Here is a 21,180-nt window from a genome sequence, read left to right on the forward strand (position 1 = left end):
TCTCCTTCACCACCTCTATTCTTGTAATTTTTTCCTCTCTGGAAGTTAGGATTAGCAAAATTCAATTAACAAAATTCAGATAAAGATGTTGGAGCCCTAAATTCAAGTCCTTGTTCAAGTGCTGAGCTGTATTTATGATATAAAGTAGAAGCCATTGTCAGCCTTGCTAGGGAAGTGCTAAAGTCCTTCAATTTACTGTTTCCTGTGTTCTAGGAACATCAGAATCTAGGGACTAGAGGATTTTGAAGCAAAGGCCCTTTCTGCCTCCTTCGAGGAGTAAGGGACAATCTGCAAGTGTCCTGCACCCAGTTCAGGGATCATCAGAGGTGCTGCCCATGCAGGCAGCGGGATGTGATTGCTTCAAAGGCAAAAACCACAGAATTGACAGCCAGGGTGGGCTGTGCCACTCTCTGTATTTCTTTTATAATGAAATCAGGACTATTGAGGTGTTTATTTCTGTGTCTGATCATGTTCCTGACATTCCCCCTCCCCTGGGATGCTCTCCTTGCATGGATGGATGACTGAAGGACAAGGGACACACGATGGCACCAAGTCCTCACCCCTCCTATTAAAATTATATTTATTTATATATGCCAGTGGTTGTATTGAGGGCCTGTTGCTCAATTGCCACATTTCCATTTTCCATGCAGGTCACCAGCTGCTCTGACTGAAATTCAGCCACAGCTGCTGCTCATGCCATTAGTCACATTAGCTGAGAACTGCTGTGGCAGGAGTTCCATTTTCTCCCAAAGTGCTCCATGAAAAGGTAATGTTAATAAACATTTCCACCTGGAATGGAGCTGATAAAACACTGTTGGCCTGCAAAAATTCACCCAATCTATTAATCCCCAGCATGGAAAAGTTAATCTTTCCTAATGCTTTGGTGGAGAGTGCAGAGTGATGGGCTGGGGCCCCTGCAGAGGAATTCTAGCCAAAATAGTGCCAAAAAAGTCTGTGTGGTACTAGCTGGTACCCACAGGTGGTTTTGAGGAGCAGTGGGGCCACCCTGGGATGTCTTGGATGCCCCACAAGCTGCCACTACAGGACAGACCTGATGGCAGCAGTGCAGGGCAGAGAATGAGAAGCAATCCAGAAAACCAGATTCATCCTTAAAAAACCCAGCCCAAACCCTACCCCAGGATTTCTCTGCCCTTTGCCTGGGGCTGCCATCAGTTGGGAATACCAGGCTGGGAAGGAGACAGCGGATTTTGGGCACAGGTCTTGGCCCAGGGGATGCCTGGGGATTTGGGAAGGGACATGGAGCAGCAACATGGGTGAGAAAAAGGATGAGCTGGTGATGCTGAATTTGATGCATTTCAAGACTCCCCTTTGGACCTCCTGGAAGGCAGATTGGTGGTATGAGATATGCCTGAGGCTCCCCTCTGAAGCAAAAGCCATTTGCTCAACATCCTCTGGCCCAGTACTCCTCATGATTGAAGAAAATAGGCAAAGAAGGCTTAGAAAGGTTTAAAGGGAGGAAAACCCAGGCAAAAGATACTCAGGTGAGGACGGAAAAGGCATCTCTGACCCATGCTAGATCTCCGGCACTTTTATGTAATGGAGTACAGGGCTCCACATGTTCCTTGTGGGGCTGGACACGGGTTCTCTGACTGCCAGGCTGGAGCATCTCCCTCAAATGATGTCAATCTTCACTGCATTGGTATTACAGCATCATAAAATATTACAGAGCTGCTATTTTAGGTAGCAGCTCCCTCCAAGTCAAGTGAATAAATGTAGCTCCATATGACTCACTCTGGGGGATTATTAATAGACACAAAAGCAGAATGCCAAAACCCCAGGAATATGCTGTGTTCCCACACAGAGCTTTCTAGCTTCTCGCAGCAATGGCTCTTGAGAACTTTTTGTCTCAAAATTTAATATACAAATATAGTAAAATAATTAAATATCTAAATTTTCTGTTGACCTTGCACCTTGAAGGCTTTAGCAGGGGGCTTTCTGCAGGGATGAAGGATGGTTGCTCCAGGGCACCAGGCTCCATCTGGGATGGCAGAGCAGCGGGGTGGAGAAAGGGTGTCATTTCAAGAGGGAAAATCACAGGCTTCTCCTTTGGCTGCCATGGGTGTCCATGAGGCTGGTGTTGGAGTTGGCTTTTATGAAGGAGGTTCACAGTCCCACAGGTGTTGGTGATGAAGATGATGATCCTGAGGATGATGATGATGGTGACTCTCCCATCTTCAAACTCAAAGTGAGCATCTCTGTGGTTCTCATGGGTAGATGTGTGCAGCTAAACTGAAAGAAAATAATATGGTTTTTTTTATAAGGCAAAGACTAACATCTTTGAGTTATATCAATTTTCCCATCTTGCAGTACCCTGAGCTGGGGCTTCTTTCCCTTTGCCACAATAGTACAGTAACAATAATAGCAATTTCACTCAGTGCTTAACTTTTTGGATGTTGGATCTCCCCAAAAACAAAGTAAATATGGTGCCCTTCCAAAACCATCCTTGCATTTCTTGTGTCCTCTTCCCCAAACACCTACAGAATTAAATTGCCAGATAGAGATTTCAGCCTGAAAAAGGAGAGTTGCCCAGCAGTACCAGGATCCAAAGTTCAGTTCTCCAAAAAGCATCTTCCATAAAGCCACACTGGCAGAAGTGACATTAATCTGTGCTTCCTCACTGAACACCTTAAAAATTGCTTGTAACACACAATGACCTTGGCTAAGAGCAAAGCTTTTGATTTTCCAGAGTGCAATGCTGTTACTTCCCCCCTGGACTGGGGCTACCCCAGACAGATAAAGTTTCTTTAATATAGGGAAGCATAGGTCAGTATGAGCATAGCTCAGACTCCCCAACACCCTACAAAGGACCTGAGTCAGGGAATTGGTTTTATAGTCATGGAATTCCAGAGTGGTTCGGACTGGAAGGGACCTTAAAAATCATGTTCCATGGGCAACTTGGAACAAGGTTGCCTCCTGCCATGTGCAGGGACACCTTCCACTATCCCAGGTTGCTCCAAACCCAGTCCGGCCTGGCCTTGGACACTTACAGGGATGGGACAGCCAGAGCTTCCCTGGGCACCCAGTGCCAGGGCCTCACCACCATGGTGGAACAGGAAACCACCCTTTTTGTGCAAAGCCCATATGACATTTGCTCTTTGACAGACACACACATCACTAGTGTGTCAACCAGGCTGATCTGGAGTTGAGTCATTGCTAACTCCAAAATGAAAGTGACAAATTACTGTTTTACAGACCTGGGAAAACCAAAATAGCTGAGAACAGAATGTTTATCTCCAGGCATATTCTTGTGTGATGATACAGCAGTGTCTTTCGAGTTCAAACATGTCTCCCTGGTGCTTCATCGACCCTTTCACTCCTGTCTCACCATCCAGAGTTTAAATACCTGTTGTACTCTGGGGACAGTTGTCAGCCTGGGTGTTCTTACAGCAAGAAAGAGGCACACTGCAAAAAACCCTGGGATGCTGCTGATCTCTTCCCTACAGCCGTGGCAGCACTGGGTACCATCCAGCTGCTGAGGTCAGAGCCCACCCGAATGCAAACAGGAACAATAGGATGAGGGCATTCCTGGGATGAAGATTTCACCTCTTGTTAATGCACTGCTGCTCCTGCTGTTTACAAGGGCATTGAGAGGTGTAGTGACTCAGCCTGGAGCTATGCGACCCATCCGTGGCCACAAAGGGCTTGTGGCAGGGGAGGACACAGAGATGGCTCTGCTGGATCCTGGCAGGGAGAACTAATTCAAAAGAACCAAACTTATAACTGAATGCAAGGGAAGAAATTAACATTAATTGGAGGGTGGAAGGGGCTGGGAGGGGGCATAGCTGAAGTGGAGCTCCCAGTAATTAAACAAGAGGTACAACATGGCCCAAGGCTGGGCCTGGGGTGGGCAGCAGCTCCTCAGTTCCCCTCCCAATGCTTGGGGCAGGCTCAAAGGAGGAAAACCAGCACCACTCAAAGCGCTCTGTACCAAGGAGAAAGCACCTCAAGGGAAGAAGGTTGATTGCAAAACCCCTTCACCACAATTTTCTCCAAGATCCCTGAAAATAATGTGGAGCTCAGGAAATACTGCATCAGCCTCCTAAAGAGAAGTTTAGGGCTCAGATCACTTCCCTGGCACTTCTTTTGAGAGGAACCTTGAAATCCCATTTACAGCTAAGCACAGCATACCAGATAGGATCCTTCTCTTCCCAGCTTCCTTTCCACATCATTGAACGTATTTGAGCAGAGCAAAGCAATTGGGAGGTAGAGCTCCAAGGAGAGATGCATTTTCAGCTAGAGTAATCTGCTTATATTATTACAGACCTTCAGCGGCCACATATATTTAGACTTCTAACAAAATCTACCAGGGTTTTGCAAAGGTGGAAGAATTATAGCAGGTTCCAAACCTTGTGCCCACCCTGGTGCCTCCTAGCCAGCAGCACAACAGCCTACCCAGGCCTTCACAAATATTGCCATTTACAGCAGGGAGGCTGTAATTCATCCAGAAGTCTAAAGCACCTGCTGCTGGTTGGAATACAAGCACAGGTATTTACAATGGGAATTGCTTTTCCTCTCTCACAAAATGTCCATCGAAGTGCAGGTCTCCCATGCCAGCAGCAGCAGCACGGAAAATATTAAATAAAATAATTATTAAAACTAAGAGGTGGCTGAAAGAAAGATCATGATGTGTCTAACACAGTGTTTATGTGAGGACATTTACACACAAGATGTTCAGCACCTGGACAAGGAAATGTTTCAAAAGAACAGATCCAACCCCCATCACTCCTGCACTGCTGTGAATGCTTTCCAAAGTGCTTTGCAAAGAAGGGTTTGTGGGACCAAGCCCCAGGACTCTTTACTAATTGAAGTGTTTTAAATAATTAAAATGCACAGTCTCTTGACTCTCCCAAGTGCAGTCACCTGCTCAAGAGCTGGCATAAATTATGGAAAAAAATGATATCCAGGAGGAGAGAGACATCACCACGAAGAATTCATCACTGAACCCAATGGCTCTGTAGCACTGTGAGATGCCACAGCCCCAGAAACAGCAATGTGATGGGAGGGAGGCAGAGAAACTTTGTCTCCAGGGAGATCAGGATACTTGTGAGGGGCTGCCAGGCCAATGCAGCTGCTCAAATGAGCAAGGATTTACGGAAATCAGAGCTGGTTGGTGGTTTTTGACCATTAATAGGATAAAAGTGAATATGCCACAGAGGACTCTGACACCGAGCTTTTATTAAAGGAAGATGTTGACGCTTGTCTGAATCCTGGTTGTCTGAATCCTGGAATACAGCAACCTAGAATACAACAATGGGCTAAGAGTGAGGCTGCCATGGGGCCTGGGGAGCCTGCAGAGCTCAGAAATAGTTTCTACCTTTAGGAAACAGGTTGATTTGCAGCCTCGCAGCTGCTCCTTGTAAAGCTGCTCCTGCTGCTGGATGGGCTCACAGCCAGCCCTTTAGGAATGGGAGCAACTCCCAGGTCTGTTCCCCCCCTGCTCATCCCCTGCCCAAAAGCCAAAGGTAAATCCAGTGCAGGGATGGCAGCAGGAGGGAGATGGGGGTTTCTGGAGATATTCCAGGTACAGCATAGTACTGATGGGGAACGGAATCTTCAGATGTGGACTGTCCAGTCTCACTCAGAGTGAACATTCAGGGAAACCACTTTAGTTAAGAAATTCAGCAATAACTTAAGAGATTTGCAGAGGTCACAGGTGATCTTGAAGGGACTCAGATCCTTTAGAGGGATCTGACTTTCAGAAAGCCCAGTGAAAAATGGACAAAATTTGGGCTGAGTGCCCCCTCAAGTATCAAGTAACATCCTAAGAGATGTTTATGCACCCTCAGTTTGGTCCACACCCATCCCACAAATGAAATCAACACAGTGACAGCAAACTACACGGACAAAGCTTCTCCACTGGATGCAGTGCAAACCCTGCCCTCATATGGCATCAAAGCTGTAAGAAATATCAGCACAGGTAACAATCTTCTTTGAAATAATAAATACAAAAGGTGTATTTTTTCCTTTTTTTTTTTTTTTAACTCATTACAGCATTTGTTAAAAATATTACATCTGCTTTTGAGAAGGTAATATCCTCTCCATTTAATATGGAAAAATAAACTCTACAGGACACACAACACATCCCCCCAGTTGGCACAGAGCTGCTTTAAGAGATCAGATCCACAGGATACATCAAGGCGGAGGAGAGGTTTGGTCTTCCTTGTCCCCAGACTCTTAAAACATCGTGTTGTAGGAATGGTAAAAGACAAGAATACATAAAAACAGTAAAATGTTTATTTTCTTAGAAAAAAAGAGATTCAAAATGATTGTGATCACACTCCCATTCGTGCTCAGCAAAGCCAATACTGCAAGCTTAGTCCTTGATCAAGATACCTTTTCAATGAAACTTTTCCCTCTTAAAAAGCAAGTTCCTGCTCCTGTGTCACTTCCAGTATTTCAGTGATAACATGCTTTTAATGGATAATAGTTTCTCAGCTTCTTCTCAGCTAAGAAACAATGCCTGCCATGGCAAAAACATCCCATCTCCAAAGCTTGGAATCACCAGCACTAACAAGCACTCCGGCCCCAACACGGACGGACACACAGCTCAGGGGTGTTTCTTAGATGCTTGTATGTTCACTTATGGAAGCTTGGTATAACACTACCTCATCTGATAGAAAACAGGCCAGAAGCCTCAATAAAATCAACAACGTCTTTTGGATTAACTTTTAAAGATCTGCTGCATATCTGGACACAGAAAAAAAGTGAGAAGTTGCAACAAGTTTTAACTAGCAGCAACAGAAACAGTTCCTTAAGAGTTCTTAGCAATATTCCTCGTGTTCATTAGGAAACACTGTAACTGAATGGAGCATATAATGTGGAAATGGTCTTCTTCTGTTAAGGAGTGCTGTTCACTCGAGCAGACGTCCCATAGGTTGTATCCAGAAGGCTGGGTTGGATCTATTTACACTGGAGGTGCTCCTGGGGCGAGTGCAGAGCTGGCACTATGTGACATCCTCCTCCTCTGAACAGTAGTCACGACCCTGCAGGGACAAAGGCCAGGCAGTTGGTACACAGAAACAGCATACAGGAATAAATCCAGAGAACACTTACTGAGAGCAGTTCTCTAAACTTGGGGGGTTGAAGTTCAGAGCTGGGTAGAAATGTTAGACACAAGGAATTTGCAGGAAACCAGGATAGAACACACTTCCCTTTCTGTCACTATTAATCTGATAAGTATAATCCCCCATATACTGAATTCGGGGGGGGGGGGGGTCCAACAAACTGATTTACAAACCTGCTTTATGTAAAGTTCCGCCGTGGACACAGCCTGGAGATTTGTTGTGAAAAGATAATCTCTGAAGCAAAAGCAACAAAGCACATAATCCTATGAGCAACACAAGGCAGCTGCTGTGAACAGGAATCCCTCATCTGATAACCTCAACAGAAATTTAGCCCCAGAGCAAAAGATACCATTCGTATTGAAATTATGCTTGTACTACAGGGGATTCAGCCTAAGCTTCACAAAACACACATTTCTTATCAGACCAGTCATGTTATGCCATCTATCCCATCCCAAACATGGGTGTGGAGCAGCAATCTCTGGGGATTCCCCTTGGGATGGTCTGGAGAAGGCACATCCCATCCCTCACTACCCAGTTCTTTCAGAGCAGCAAGAAAGGACCTGCTGGGAGCCACTGTCCTTGTTTCCCTGCACAAAACCAGCTGGAGCTGAGCTGTTCAGTACAAGCCACCCAGGGTATCTTGTATCAAACAAGTGCCTCAAATGCAGGACCCAAAATCTCAACCTCTGGACTATTTCCATTGTTCCTGTGTGCTGGGTGTAACACCTGGGCATCTGGAGAAGGAGAGCTGGAAAGACAAGAAAAACAAAAAAGGGAGACATGTTTCTTGACAGAGATCAGTTTATTTGGGACACACAGCTGGGCTGCACACCAGGAACAAAGGCTCCAAAATGTCTCTGCAGTCCCAGTGCTGATGGTGGGACTGCAGAGCTGGCTTTGCTGGAGCCCAGACCCAGGAATGTGCAGTGCTCTGACAACTCCCTGTGGCCCAGCACTGAGAGCAGAAGGATTTTCCAAGTACATTGAAATAACCCCCAAGAGACTCATCAGACCAAATTCTGACTCAGCAATCATTGACCCAGAAAGAAAGGAAAAAAATAAATTTTTAGATCAACTAAAAGCTCTGACTCAAAAAGAAGGAACACTGAAATTCTTTGCAGTGAAGCACAAATCTGTCAGTTTTCTTCAGGCCAGGGACCACATTTGGACAAATCCACTGAGCTGGTGGTGACGAAGGCTTTGTCCAAAATGCTTCAGAGCTGTGAAAGGCAGCAGCAGTGACTGAGGACAGAGCTCAGGGCATTTCCAGGACATCCATTTACCTGCTCAAGAGAGAGCCCCAGCACACCCCACTGGTGGCAATCACTGCTATTAAAGCCTCAAGCAGACCCAAATGTGACAGAAAAAAAGCCATCCTGCACTTTTCCATTCCTACTCCTCCTGCTCTTCTTTTGCTTCTGGGTTTGTTCTGTGGCTGCCAAGTGTATCAGTTCTCAAATGGATGCCAAGGAACTGCTCCAAACAAATGTGCTGAGCAAGTCCTAGCCATGGCACAGACACACCACTTCCCACCAAGACCTGAAGGCTACCAGGAGCTGGACCGATCCTTCCAGACACATCACTTCCATCTGCACACTGCTGGGGATGGGAACACATCTGTATTCTTTTGGTGACCCAACCAGCTCAAGTGATGCCCAGACTGCAGTGAGTCCCAATGGTGCTCAACAGAGCTTTGGTCTAAACGTTACTCCCCAAGTGCATTTTTGTCAGTAATAAGCAGGTCAGCATTGCTCAGGAAGATCACTGAAGGCATAAAGTGCCCTGTCACCACAGCCTTCCCTGCTGCACCACAAGTCCAAGGCAAGGGTTGTACCCATGGTACTCCTTGGGCAGAGAGGCTGCCACTCCCTTCTGGCAGAGGAAAGGCAGCTTCAGCCCCAGTCCAGTAAAATACTTCAAAATGTCCATTTTTGACCTATTGGTTGTTTCAGAGGATGTTTAACAGATGCTGGAGGAGATGATCCCTTGATCGCTGAAAGGCTGCTGTGCTTGAGATGGGCAGTTATCCTGGTGGGCCTGGGAACACCTCATAGGAAATGGTCAGCTAAGAGCTTGCAGAAACCACACTGCTCTAGTGGAAGTGTCCCTGCTCGCTGCAGAGGTTGGACCAGGTGGCCTTTAAAGGTCCCTTCCAAACCAAACCACTCTCTGATTCTATGATTCCATGACTGACAGTCAAGATCTGTCCAGGCCCCAGGCTCCTGCATCCAGAGGAGCCAGAGGCACAGAGCAGGTGGCTACTAACAGGAATGTATGGCCCACCCATGGACTAAGTAAGTTGTGGGTTCAATCCCTGCATAAGCCATTCACTTAGAAGTTGGACTCAATGATTCTTGTGGGTCCCTCCCAATTCTGTGATTTCTGAGAAGTTTAAATGATTGAAAGTGTAAATTAACTAACTTGAAGAAGTTGAGAACTCTAATATGTGCCTCCAAGTCCAGCTAATTCCTGAGGAATCCCATCACCCACCTCTGCAGTTTCAAAATACAACTGTCAGCTTTTGTACATTTCCACAGAACACTGTGAGTGCTTCTAAACGAATGAGTGAATTTAAGGTAAATTAAAAAGCAGCCTGATGATCTTTTCCTGCTGCCTGCACCCAAAGCAGAAGGTGCAGGGTTTTGCTCATCTCTCCCCCTGCTGCTCTCCTCCTGATGCTCCTCCAGGGGATGCATCACAGCTCATTATACCCTTTTAGGAAATAAAAAGAGAAAGGAAAAAAATGCAGGAAAAAGGCCTTTTCCCAATTGTTTGGGTGACAGGCCAATAAATAACACCGCCTGGCTCAATGGCCCCTTGTGCTGGAGGACTGGGCCGGGCAGAGATGGAACAGAAGGGACAGGAGGACAAGGATGGAGGGGAAGCAGGGGAGGGAGAGGAGAGGGAAGAGGCAGGGGAGAGAGAGAAGTAAGGGGGATGAATAGGTGGGAGGGGAGGAAAAGGAGGCAGGAGAAACAGAGGAGAGGGAGGAGGCAGAGGAGGGAAAGGGGCAGGAGCAGCCCTTTCTCCTGCGGGCTGACGGGGCTGGGGACACAGTAGTCCCTTTGAGGGGCCCGGCTGGGCAGCCCCCGCCCCGCGCTGGGAACCCTTTTCATCAGGCTGGTTTTGTTTACAGTGCCCTCAGAAAGGACGGGAAGAAAATACCGGGAGGCGGCACTAAATCATTGTATAGTGTGCTAATTTTTGTCCGTTTCTCATTTTGTTAGGGAAAAATCAATGGAGTCATTAAGAGCAATCCACTTTGCTAATGAGTTTCAGCCTAAACACTGTCCCCTCGCATACGCTGGTTGGCAGCCTAAACTCCCAGGGGCACTCCCTTCATCCCATACAAGGAGCTGCTTTGTGTCCACTCCCCGCTTCCAGGCCCAGCGTTACTAACGAGGGATGCAGGGAGCTGCTGCCAGGCATCCTTCCCACGGGCTGGGTATACTCCCACCAGCTCCCGGGGGCCAGGTGAGTGGACTGGTGGAGAAATCCCTGCACACCCACTCCAACACCAGCGCTGGTGCTCAAGAGCAAACCGACCCACAGTGACATCCCCCATGGGTGGTAATACCGTGTCCCAGGCTCGGGATACTCATCAGAGCTCACAGCAACACATCTTCATATTTTTAAATCTCATTTTTGTCTGTGAGCTTGTTTGTATTGTGATTATTTTTTACAAACCACTGTAGCCATGGAGGAGACAGTTTATGATGATGGGACCAGTGAAGGTTTTCCTCCGGTACAGCTGTCCAGGATCATTTTGCCATGGTCCCTTTTGAATCACAAAGCCAGAGGTGCTTCCCTTGTGTGGTTACATCTTCAAATATAATTGAAAGGAATATCAAATATCCCAGGAATTGCTTGTCAGTTGTTCCATTACCCCTCAGCCTTTTTCTTACAGGGAGACAGTTGCCTATACACTCTGCCACAGCCTCCAGTAATAACATACACTTCAAGGAGATGATTCCTCCAGATCATTGTACTGCTCCACGTAGGATTCAGAGACAGCAGTTGTTTTTCCAACCATTTTCCAGGACAGCCATCATCAAGATGTTTTTGCTAGCAAGCACTAAGTGGATACATTTTGCACAGTCAATACTTCATATGTTACAGCTTTTGATTTTTATTTCTATTTATTTCATGCAAGCCCTGGTGGGATAGGGCCCCTTCAATACAATGGACTTGAGCTCACAGGGCTGTGCCCAGGATCAACTCTGCTCTGAGCCACCCCATGCAATTCATGGAATCCCAGAAGGGTTTGGGACCTTAAAGCTCATCCCAGTCTCACCCCGTACCATGGGCAAGGACACCTTCCACTACCCCAGGGTGCTCCAAGCCCTGTCCAAGCTGGCTTTAGACACTTCCAGGGATGGAGCAGCCACAGCTTCTCTGGGCACCCTGTGCCAGGGCCTCCTCACCTTCAAAGGTTAAGAATCTCTTCCCAATATCTCATCCAACCCTGCCCTCTGGCAGTGGGAAGCCATTCCCCCTTGTCAAACAGTACTCCAGACCCTTGGGACAAGTCCCTCTCTGGTCTATGTCCTTCCTGTGCTGCCATTTCTTTTCAAGGGGTAACATGGAATTTGCATGGAGCCCTGTGAAATCAGAGTCCAGATAAATTTGAGATGTAGAAAGAGGTGAAAAACAACCAAAGGCTGGAGAAACTTTAGGAGACAGGTTAATTCTTCACTGTGTGTTTCGCAGCCAATCTTTTTGAATCCAAATGCAACATCTGACTAAATCAGTCCTTGATCTATCAGACTGGAGAGAACCCAGGCCATTAATTTACTTGCCTGAATACCAACACAAATGGCCTGATACCAGGACATGTTTCTGGCTTCTTAATCAGAGCTGATAGTTCAAAACTAGATTAATCCCACCATAGGAGTGCAGTGATTGTCCCAGTCCGGCTGCAGCCAGTGGACACCATTTCTCCCCTGCTGGGCACAGCAGATTGCAGATTTATCCAGCAGCAGCAGTTTCCTTTAGGGTGACTGCTCAATCATTCTCTACTTCCTTCTCTGATTTCCAAGAGAAACCAGAAGTATGTTCAACATATTTCTGTGTATTTCTGCCTTCATCTCTCAGGTCAAGCAAATCACTCGTACTCCTGACTCACAACGTTCTAATTTACTCCAGGGAACCCTCTCCTCAAGCTTAATTGCTGCTATTACCTGTTGCTCATCCTCCACTGGAATATATTTCTGTGATTTCAGGCTAATTTTCAATAAATGATGATAAGGCTGACAGCAGATGAGCTGTCTCCTTCCCGCTGCCTGTCTCTGTTCCATTTCCCCCTCCCTGAACTCTAGAGCACATGTGCTTTATGTGTCCCAAAGCAAAGCCTGTGACTCTACTCACAATAACCTCAGCGAGTGGAAAGCCCCAAGAAGACTCGCTGCAGCTGCTGCAGGTGTTGGGAACATTTCTACCACCACTCAGGGTCTCATGCTGCCCACAGATTCTTGGTCTTCCCCTTTGCTCTCCTCTCCATGGTCTGTCACAGGTCAGAAAGTGTTTGGACAACACTTTCAGGCATGTGGTAGGATTCTTGGGGCTGTCCTGTGACTCCGTGGTCCTTGTGGGTCTCTACCAGTTCAGGATATTCTAACTACAGCTACAGTAGTACAGTAACTACAGCTTCTTGTGCTGTCGACTGCTCAGTTCTCTCCAGCTGCTCCTAGTCTCCTGTCTAACCTGTAACTCTGGCTTCTCATCAGGTCTTAGGAGTATTTTTACCTCTAATTCTGGTGTTTCTGAAAGGACTGGGTTGACTCCAGCAGAACCAATATCTAAGCCTACATTTGAGGCTGACTTTTACATTCTCAGTCAGCCCCACCTCAGCCCTCATCCCAGTATTTCTTCCTTCCAGCAAACCTTTTGAATGGCATTACCACCATCACAGGCAGTTCTGTACATGCCAGTTCAGCTCCAGCTCCTGAAGCAGGGACAGACTCACTCAGAGACAGCAGATGTCCCTCTCTGAACGACACACAGTGTTTTGACACTGAATTTTGGTAGACAGAAGCTCCATGCTTCATGACATTCTGTTTTTTACCTTTGGGTGACATTTGCAGGAGGCAGTAGAGCTTTGTAGGGGAAGCCAGTAATGTGCTACTGGGAGCAGGACTTTCAGAAAAACTCTCCAGACTGTTTCAATAAGGCTTTTTTTGACTTCCAGGACTCATAAATGCTTCCTGTTTGCAGCTGACGAAACACCAGCCGTGTTCTTTCCATTTCACACTTTGGCTGCAGGAAGTTTTATTTCAGCTACCCTCCCTGTCAATGGAATGGCTGTGCCAGGTCCAATTGTGCTCCTGCCTCATGCTCACGTCAGAGCTGCTGTTAGTCACTTGGATTTGGTGACGCAGCACCCCTCAGAATCTCAGTGGACCTGAGGGTGTTTTGCTCCTGACTGGACTTTTGGCAGCACAGCCCAAGGAGCAGCATCTCCATCACAAATCAAACAGCCACAGTAACCATGGGAACACCACAACATTTGGGACCTCACCAGCCACAGGCAACACCCCCCACACCTCTGCAGACTTTTTCAGCTGCGACTGGTGAGCTGCTCATGATACAATTCTTCTAAATGTTCAACTGCTGTCCTCCATCTCCCTGAAGAAAGGACTGAAAATGCTCTTTACAGATCAGACAAAAAACTTTAGATTTTCCAATCTTTTTGGCATTTGTGACAACACCTGGAAAAAAAATGTATTGCGAGCAAAGATGAATTAAAACCAGCAAAACTTCTCTTATGGAGACTATTTCCTCAGGCACAGGAAGTCCCCAGGGAACACAAATCCCACATTCAGCTGTGCCTTAACTCTTGCCAATCCCAGCTGTCAGCAGCTTGGTCTCTTTGACAGATAAACTGTGGATTTCCTCTGAACGACAATCACCTGATCCCGAAGATAAATTATCCCCAAGATAAGTTAGCGCTGGAGATCAGCTGGGAACATCTCAAAGCAGATCCAAACAGCTCCAAACACAGGAGACAGGGTCAGCTGCACCTCAGTGTGGCAGCTGGGGAATGAGGGTGTTAGTGCCCTGCCACAGACTTCGGGAACAAAAATTAACCAAAATTCATAATTAGAATACAGCCTGATGGCATTGTCTGGTCTGCAGATAAGATACATCTTTGTAAAGTCCATTTCACTGGAGATTCTGTGCTCAACATTATGGAAGGTGATGATGTCCAGGAAAAGCATCTGAATATTCATAGGGTGAATGCATTTATTCAAGGGAGATAGAGCTGGTATTATGGATATGTAGAAATTCTACTTTTAAATGCTTTAGGTTACATAAAATCATACCCCTGTGAAATACTGGGTACAGAAATATTCTTCTCAGGAGTCTATGAACTCCTCACTTTTACTATTCCCCTTTATGTGTTCTTTTGTTTTCATAATTTTTAAGAGGAAAGCAACAAATGTGTTGCTTGGGACAAATATGAGATATGCCCACTGTAGCACTCTGATTCCTAGGACCAGGAGTGCTGGCAAAACCAGCAGAAGTCCAGAGCCATGCAAGTAAAAATTTCCCTTCTGCAACCAAACACGAGAATAGAATAGAATAGAATAGAAATATTTCGATTGGAGGGGATCTACAATCATCAACTGCCTGAGCACTTCAGGGCTGATCAGAAATTACAGTGTGCTGTAAAGGGCATTGTCCAAATGTCTCCCTAACACGGACAGGCCTGGGGCATCCACCAGCTCTCTGGGAAGCCTTTTCCAGTATCTGACTTCCCTTTCCATAAAGGAATGCTTCTTTATAACCAGTCTGAAACTGTGAGTTACAAATTAGTGTACTGCTACTGAGGAAGCAAACATTAAGTTTTAAACAAGATGCACAAACCCAAAACAGGCAGTGTAAAGAGTAAATTGGTGTGTGAACATCAGCCTCAGCTACTCAGCCTCCCATCTCCCTCAGCTACTCCCAGTATGAGCTCTTTCACTGCTGTCTCACAAAGAAGCAAAGGGTGTAATTTAAAAGATTTCTGAAGCACACAAAAGCTGCTCTTAGTACAGCTAAGATATGCAAAGAATTATTCATTCTCTTCTTCAAAACATCTCCAGCACCATTATTTCACTGGCACAGCCCTGGGGCAGAGTTATCCATACTTTCAGCCACACCATCCCTTGGAGCCAGTGGCTATTTCAAGGAGATTCAGCAAGAAATTCCTGGGGTATCCCAGCTACTACCAGCATTAAGATTCCAGTTGTCTCCCACAGAGATGAGATGAAAAATCAAATCAGCAATGACATAAAATCCCACTTTGCTCTTCACTTTTACTCAGCATGTGTATCCTAAACATCTGAGTTAGCCTGCCATTAATCCCAAACTGGTAACATTCCCACAAAACAAAGGATTCTCTTAGTACCTCCTGCAAGCTCTTTATCTTCCTGGTCTTCTTTGCACTTGAACTATCTAACCAAGAAGCTGGAAGGGAAATCTTGGGCCAGAGCCCTCCAAATCAAGGAAAACATGGAGAGCTGCAGCAGGCAGGTCAATGTCCTTCCCCTGGAGCTGGGAAAGCTGTGTCTGCCCCTGAGGGAGGACTGGGTGTTCACATTACTGTGTCTTACCTTTTCAATCTTCTCATCAAGCATTCTGAAGAATTCTTGTTGGCTTTCGGAAATGTGCATGCTGGAAGGCAAAGGTATCAATAGCATCAATACCAAAAAGATTTCTTCCACTATAAAACAGCCCAGGATTGCTGAGGAGCCCAGCTGTCAGCTTCCACCCACTGTGAAAATTAAATCACTTTACTCTTTCATCTACAATGTCAATTTTTAATCTTCCCCCCCCCCCCCAATTTTTGTTTGCCCACAAAAAAATTACTGCATTTAGTTCTGTGTACATATGCAACACTTGGGATGGTAACTGGGATCCACAAGCATCTAGAGGACACTGTTCCCTTTTCCAGGCTGACTCCAGGACAATAGCCCAGTACCTCTCCCTTTGAGAGACAGAGCCCCCTCTCTGTCATGACAGGTGGTTTTCCAGGATTGCCAGCCTCAGCACCACAGAATGAGACACCTACAACGTGAGGTTAAAGACTCTGTCCTCTTGTCCTGCCACTCATTATGGGAGAGAATGACAACTGCTACAACCTTGTCAGGGAGTTGTGCAGAGCCAGAGCCTCCCAGAGGCTCCTTTTCTCCAGGCTGAGCCCCCCCAGCCACTCCTGGTGCTCCAGACCCTTCACTTCTACTAATTCTGCAGCACCAAGAGGCTCAGTGATAAGATTTTGCATTAATAAAGAGGGCTGGAAAATACTCTTTTTTCATTGTCTATAAAACACTAGACCCATGGGTCCTTCCCCATGGGGAACTTGAAAGCTAAAAGGACAGAAAGGATGAGGAGACAAGGGTGAGGATGGATGGCAGGTGGTATTTGGGACGTGTATTTATGTCGGGGGATGGTGAGAACCTCCTTCCTCCACGAGTAACACCTCTCCAGGAAGGTGAGGCTGGAGCATCCTCTGGATCTGCAGCAGGGCTCACAGGGAAAAGTGCCAGGGACTCCACGTACAACACAAAAAGATGCAAAAAAGGGAGGACGGAGACTGGTGCCAGTGGCAACCATGATACCAAACGGTCAGAAGGATACACAGCTCTTGGAGATTTTTCCCAGCACAGAAAACTGGCTCGGCTTGCTGAATTCCCACCCATCCCCTCTTCCTCAGGGTGATCCTTTCAGCTGTAATGAGTTAATGCTCTCCCTAACTGCCCGACAATGGGCTGCACTTCCCCACAAAGCTCAGCATTGAGCCCTCCCTGCCATCGGCTGAACATATACAAAGATCTGCTTATGTAGACATAAATGAAGCTCAGTTCACAAGAGGAGGGCTCAGAAATGGCATTAAAACCTAAAGCTGGTGATTCAGGAGCACGAACAAATCACCCTTCAGTGGTTGAGCGAGTTCTCGTCCCCAGCTGTCTGACTGTTCCTCATGTTCCCACCTCCACCTCAGATAGGAAAGAGATGCTTTTTTGGGACAGCTGACCCCATCACCTGCGTATTCAGGTGCCTTGGAGGGGGATTTTAGAGCAGTGCAGCCCTTTCTGAGTAGGCAAGTGCTTGAAAAATAGTCTTGCCTTTACAACATCATAAATCCAGTTTCTAATAAAATGAGAATACTGTAATGACTCATCCCAACCATAGTAAGAAAACTAGAAGAAGGCAGGGATAAAAAAGTATTGTGTAGTCATATCCATGAAAATTGCCACAGGATAATCCTACAGATCTGGTCTAGTGGAAGGTGTCCTTGCCCATGGAAGGGAGGCTGGGTTAGCTGATTTTTCATGTGCCAGCCCAAACCATTCTGAGAGTCTGCAATTTGGCAGGGTAAAACTGGTCTGAAATAGCCATCTTCATTTTATGCTTTTAGGCTGCTGTCAGTCCCTGAGTTATGAACTTGTCCCAGGGTACTTGGTGGATGTGTTTGATAATTCAAGTGGGGTGAGTTTGGTGATGAACAGACAGAGCAAGTGTCAGTGAAGCCGGGGCAAGGTGCAGGGGGAAGCCCTGAAGGTGTGCCAGGTACCAGGACTGGGTGTAAAGAGGAAGAACCAATCCTTCTCCCTCAGCCAAAGACCCCCATAAGGCTACTGCTGTCTCCCTACATCCCCTGGTTTTAGAGTCCAGGGCTCTGGATTGAAATATTTAAAACCTCCTGCAGGGGGTTTACACCCTTTGCACAATCTTACTTTACAGCTGACATTAAAATATTGTAAAAGAATTGATAATTTGGTACTCAGTCCATGTTTTGTTTAGAAGTAACATCCATTGTATTAGAACTAACAGAACAGTACTGTAAGATGCATCTAATGATCTATCAATTTCTGCTCCTCCAGCTGAGTGGACCTTTTCCACCCTATGCCACCCAGCTCTGAAGTCAGAACTGTCATAGTTTTTAGACAATAAACCTTAAAAAAAAAATAAAAATTGCGCATGGTAACAGCTGACTTGGCAATTAGCAACTAAAACACATGTAGCCACTTTATAAACAGAAATGCACTGATAGGTTGTGCAAACAGTGGAGCCTTGGGCAAATGCTGGAGGATTTACCCAACAACCTTATGTTACATACTGCACCTCTCTGGCAAGTTTCCTTATTTTTGCAGGTCTGTGACAGAAATATTTATCTCTGTCAATGCAATGTAAAAAATAGGCTTTTTGGTCAGTTCTGATTTCTGTAGGAACTTTTCAAATTAGAGTTTTATGAAGACATGGAAGTCCTGGCTCCATGCAATTCCTCTGCTGTGGGTACCAAAAGATGACCCACCAAAAGCACAGCCCTTTTTTATTCCAGAGTAATTAGCCTCATGTTAAATACATCTCTGACTCTGCTGGGAAGGACTGAGCCACAATAATGAAGTATAGCTTTGCTGAAGAGTGCTTCTACCTCCACCTCCCTACCATGAATTTCTTTGCAATTACATCCAAAGCACTCAGCTTTTCCCTTTGAAAAGAGGCTGAATTACATTGTCAGCTGATTAGGAAATAATGAAAGTTTCCAGACTTAAAATCGTGTTCAAGGCACTTGACAGGCAGCAAGTTTAAGTAGTAAGTGCCCTGAGGGCAGGGCACAAGGAAAAGCATTTCCACTGGTGTTCAAAATCCAAATCACAAACCTTTATCACTTGTTCTTCACAAACCCGGTATGTGGCTCTGTGTAATCTGTTATTTTTCAGCCAATTAGTGATTACAATTTAACACTGAGTTAGATAAGAAATGAGTTACTAGTATCAATAACCAGCTCTTCCACAAGAGGCAAATACTTCAGGCAGAGCATGGGCATAGAACTGTGAACCAAGCAGGGAAGAACTTGCAGCTACAGAACAACCTTTATTTTAACAATCTGACCAGTCCCGGGTAGAACAGGGACTGGTACTAATTAGTACTAATTAATACTAATCTAAAGAAGGAGCTAGCAAAAACTTCCCTGGGACTCACCCAGTTGTATTTGGGAACAATAATAAATATACAGAAGTTTGTTGTGTAAGTTGTATAGAAAGCTGAGAAATAGCACAAGGCTCTGTTAGGCACAATAGGATGCATCTCACCTTTTTTAAAGACCTGGATCTTTGCTGTGCAAAGGAGAGGATGCTTCCCAGTCCTGGGACACAGGTGATCCTACCTCTAGGATCATAACTAGCATGACTTTAGGGCTACTAGAGTCATCATTTGGTCTTTACTAGGCAGTAATTGTGAACCTCACAGACACTACTTGTGTTTATTTGTATTATGATTAAAACAACAGAAATTGAACTTACTTTGCTCTGGGCTGATGTACTAATCCTGGGATCTCTTTATTAGATTTAAGTCTTGTGTTTGAACTGGCACTTTTTTCCTGAAACACATAAAAAGCACACAACAGAGATAGCATCAGTATTTATTAAACCCACAAAGGGTGACAGATATTTCTCATCAGGGTGTCACACTTGGCTGGGTCTGGGCTCTTCTGCTTGCACAATGAAAAGAGAAAAGCTCGACAAAAATGAAATTAAAGGTAACACAAGAGATGCAATTACCTCAGGTGAGCAATTTTTTAATGCCCTGGGCTCAGTGGCATGTGGAATTGCTTCTGGGTCACTGGATGAAATCCAGGGATCAAACTCCGTGCTGGCCAGTAACTCTCCATCAGTCCATGGAAAATGGGGGGTGCTCATATAAATCAGTAACAACACCAGCCTCCACCTTCACCAGTGCAAGGGAAAGCACTGGGAAGGCAGTCCCAGAGTCACCCAGCATCCACAGGCTGGCTCAGAACAGAGTGGGAAACAGCAGCATCAAGGAACTGTCTGCAGGAGGAACCATGTGTCACATGTGCCAGTGAAGAGCAGCAATGGCAGACATGATGTGCTCAGCCGTAAAATTAGGCACAAGGGGCCCAAGGAAGCAAATCAGCTCTGGAAATCCCCAAAATAAGGATGTCGGGCTGCTGGAGAGAGTCCAGAGAAGGCCACAGAGATGCTCCAAGGGCTCGAGCCCCTCTGCTCTGGAGCCAGCCTGGGAGAACTGTGAGTGTTCACCTGGAGAAGACTCTGGGAAGACCTCAGCACCCCTTTCAGTGCCTAAAGGGGCTCCAAGAGAGCTGGAGAGGGACTTGGGACAAGGGCCAAAAAGGAACAGACATGGGGGAATGGCTGCTGCCGGAGGACAGAGTTAGATGGGATACTGGGAAGGAATTGTCCCCTGTGAGGGTGATGAGGCCCTGGCACAGGGTGCCCAAAGAAGCTGTGGCTTCCCCATCGCTGGAAGTGTTCAAGGCCAGGTTGGACAGAGCTTGGAGCAACTGGGAAAGAGAGAGTTGAAAGCCAGCACTGCTTGGTAATATCTTCTCATCATGAACTTCTGTAAACCAAACTTAGAGCACACATATATCTATTATGTCCAAAATCCTTCAGAGGGATAAAGCCCCTTCCAGATCTTCCCAATGCCATGTGTTAGGGAAAGCTGCTGATGCAGATGGGAGAGGTCTGAGTCAAATCTTAGAGCTCAGCCGCTCCACAAATCCCTTTATATTTCTTAGGCATGTCACACCCATGGCAATTTAAGAAACATAAACCCAAGAATCAATATTTTTGTGGGTAATTTTGGTGGTTTTATTTAGCCTTATTTAGTCTATGAATAACACGACAAGATTTTGGAAAGGGCTACTAAATCACTGAATAAAAAAAAAAAAAAAGGCTGTCTAGCAGGTAATATTTTCATGAATAATTCTACAAGGGCTGTAAACATCAACTGCCTCAGCATATTTAACACTGTTTAATGCATATCTTCTAATCCTCCTAACCAGGGAACAGTGCCTTGCATGAAAATAGCAGTGAGAGAGAAACAAGCCTTTCTTCTAAGATACAACAAGGGTGTCTGTATTTGCTACACCCCACCAGACACTGCCTCCTCAGGATCCTGTGATATCATGTCAGAGCAGCAGAACAAAAGGCAAAATCACTTTTTTCAAAGCATCTTCTAATTTTAACAGTGCTAGGAGGGTGTGACAGGTATGTACATGTTGTGTGTGATGAACACATGTGTACACAGACACACAACCCATGAGCTCATGCCTGACTCA

The 21,180-nt window shown here is 45.9% G+C and overlaps 1 protein-coding gene across 4 annotated transcripts in view; it reads right to left on the reverse strand.

Annotated features, from left to right (window-relative positions):
- Positions 1 to 6,037: 6,037 nt before the first annotated feature.
- Positions 6,038 to 21,180, reverse strand: part of C8H1orf21 (chromosome 8 C1orf21 homolog) — a 102,644-nt gene continuing 87,501 nt past the window's right edge. For 2 of the 4 annotated variants that reach the window (XM_033516426.1, XM_033516427.1), the window contains exons 4-6: positions 19,379 to 19,455; positions 15,683 to 15,743; positions 7,011 to 7,833 (exon numbers count right to left, since the gene is read on the reverse strand). In XM_033516426.1, the coding sequence (XP_033372317.1) occupies positions 7,777 to 7,833; positions 15,683 to 15,743; positions 19,379 to 19,455 (195 nt within the window). In that variant the 3' untranslated portion in view covers positions 7,011 to 7,776. The other 2 variants (XM_015636643.3, XM_015636644.2) reach the window with 2 other exon arrangements.

The sequence above is a fragment of the Parus major genome, chromosome 8 (assembly GCF_001522545.3).
Source record: "Parus major isolate Abel chromosome 8, Parus_major1.1, whole genome shotgun sequence".
Taxonomy (NCBI): Eukaryota; Metazoa; Chordata; class Aves; order Passeriformes; family Paridae; genus Parus; species Parus major.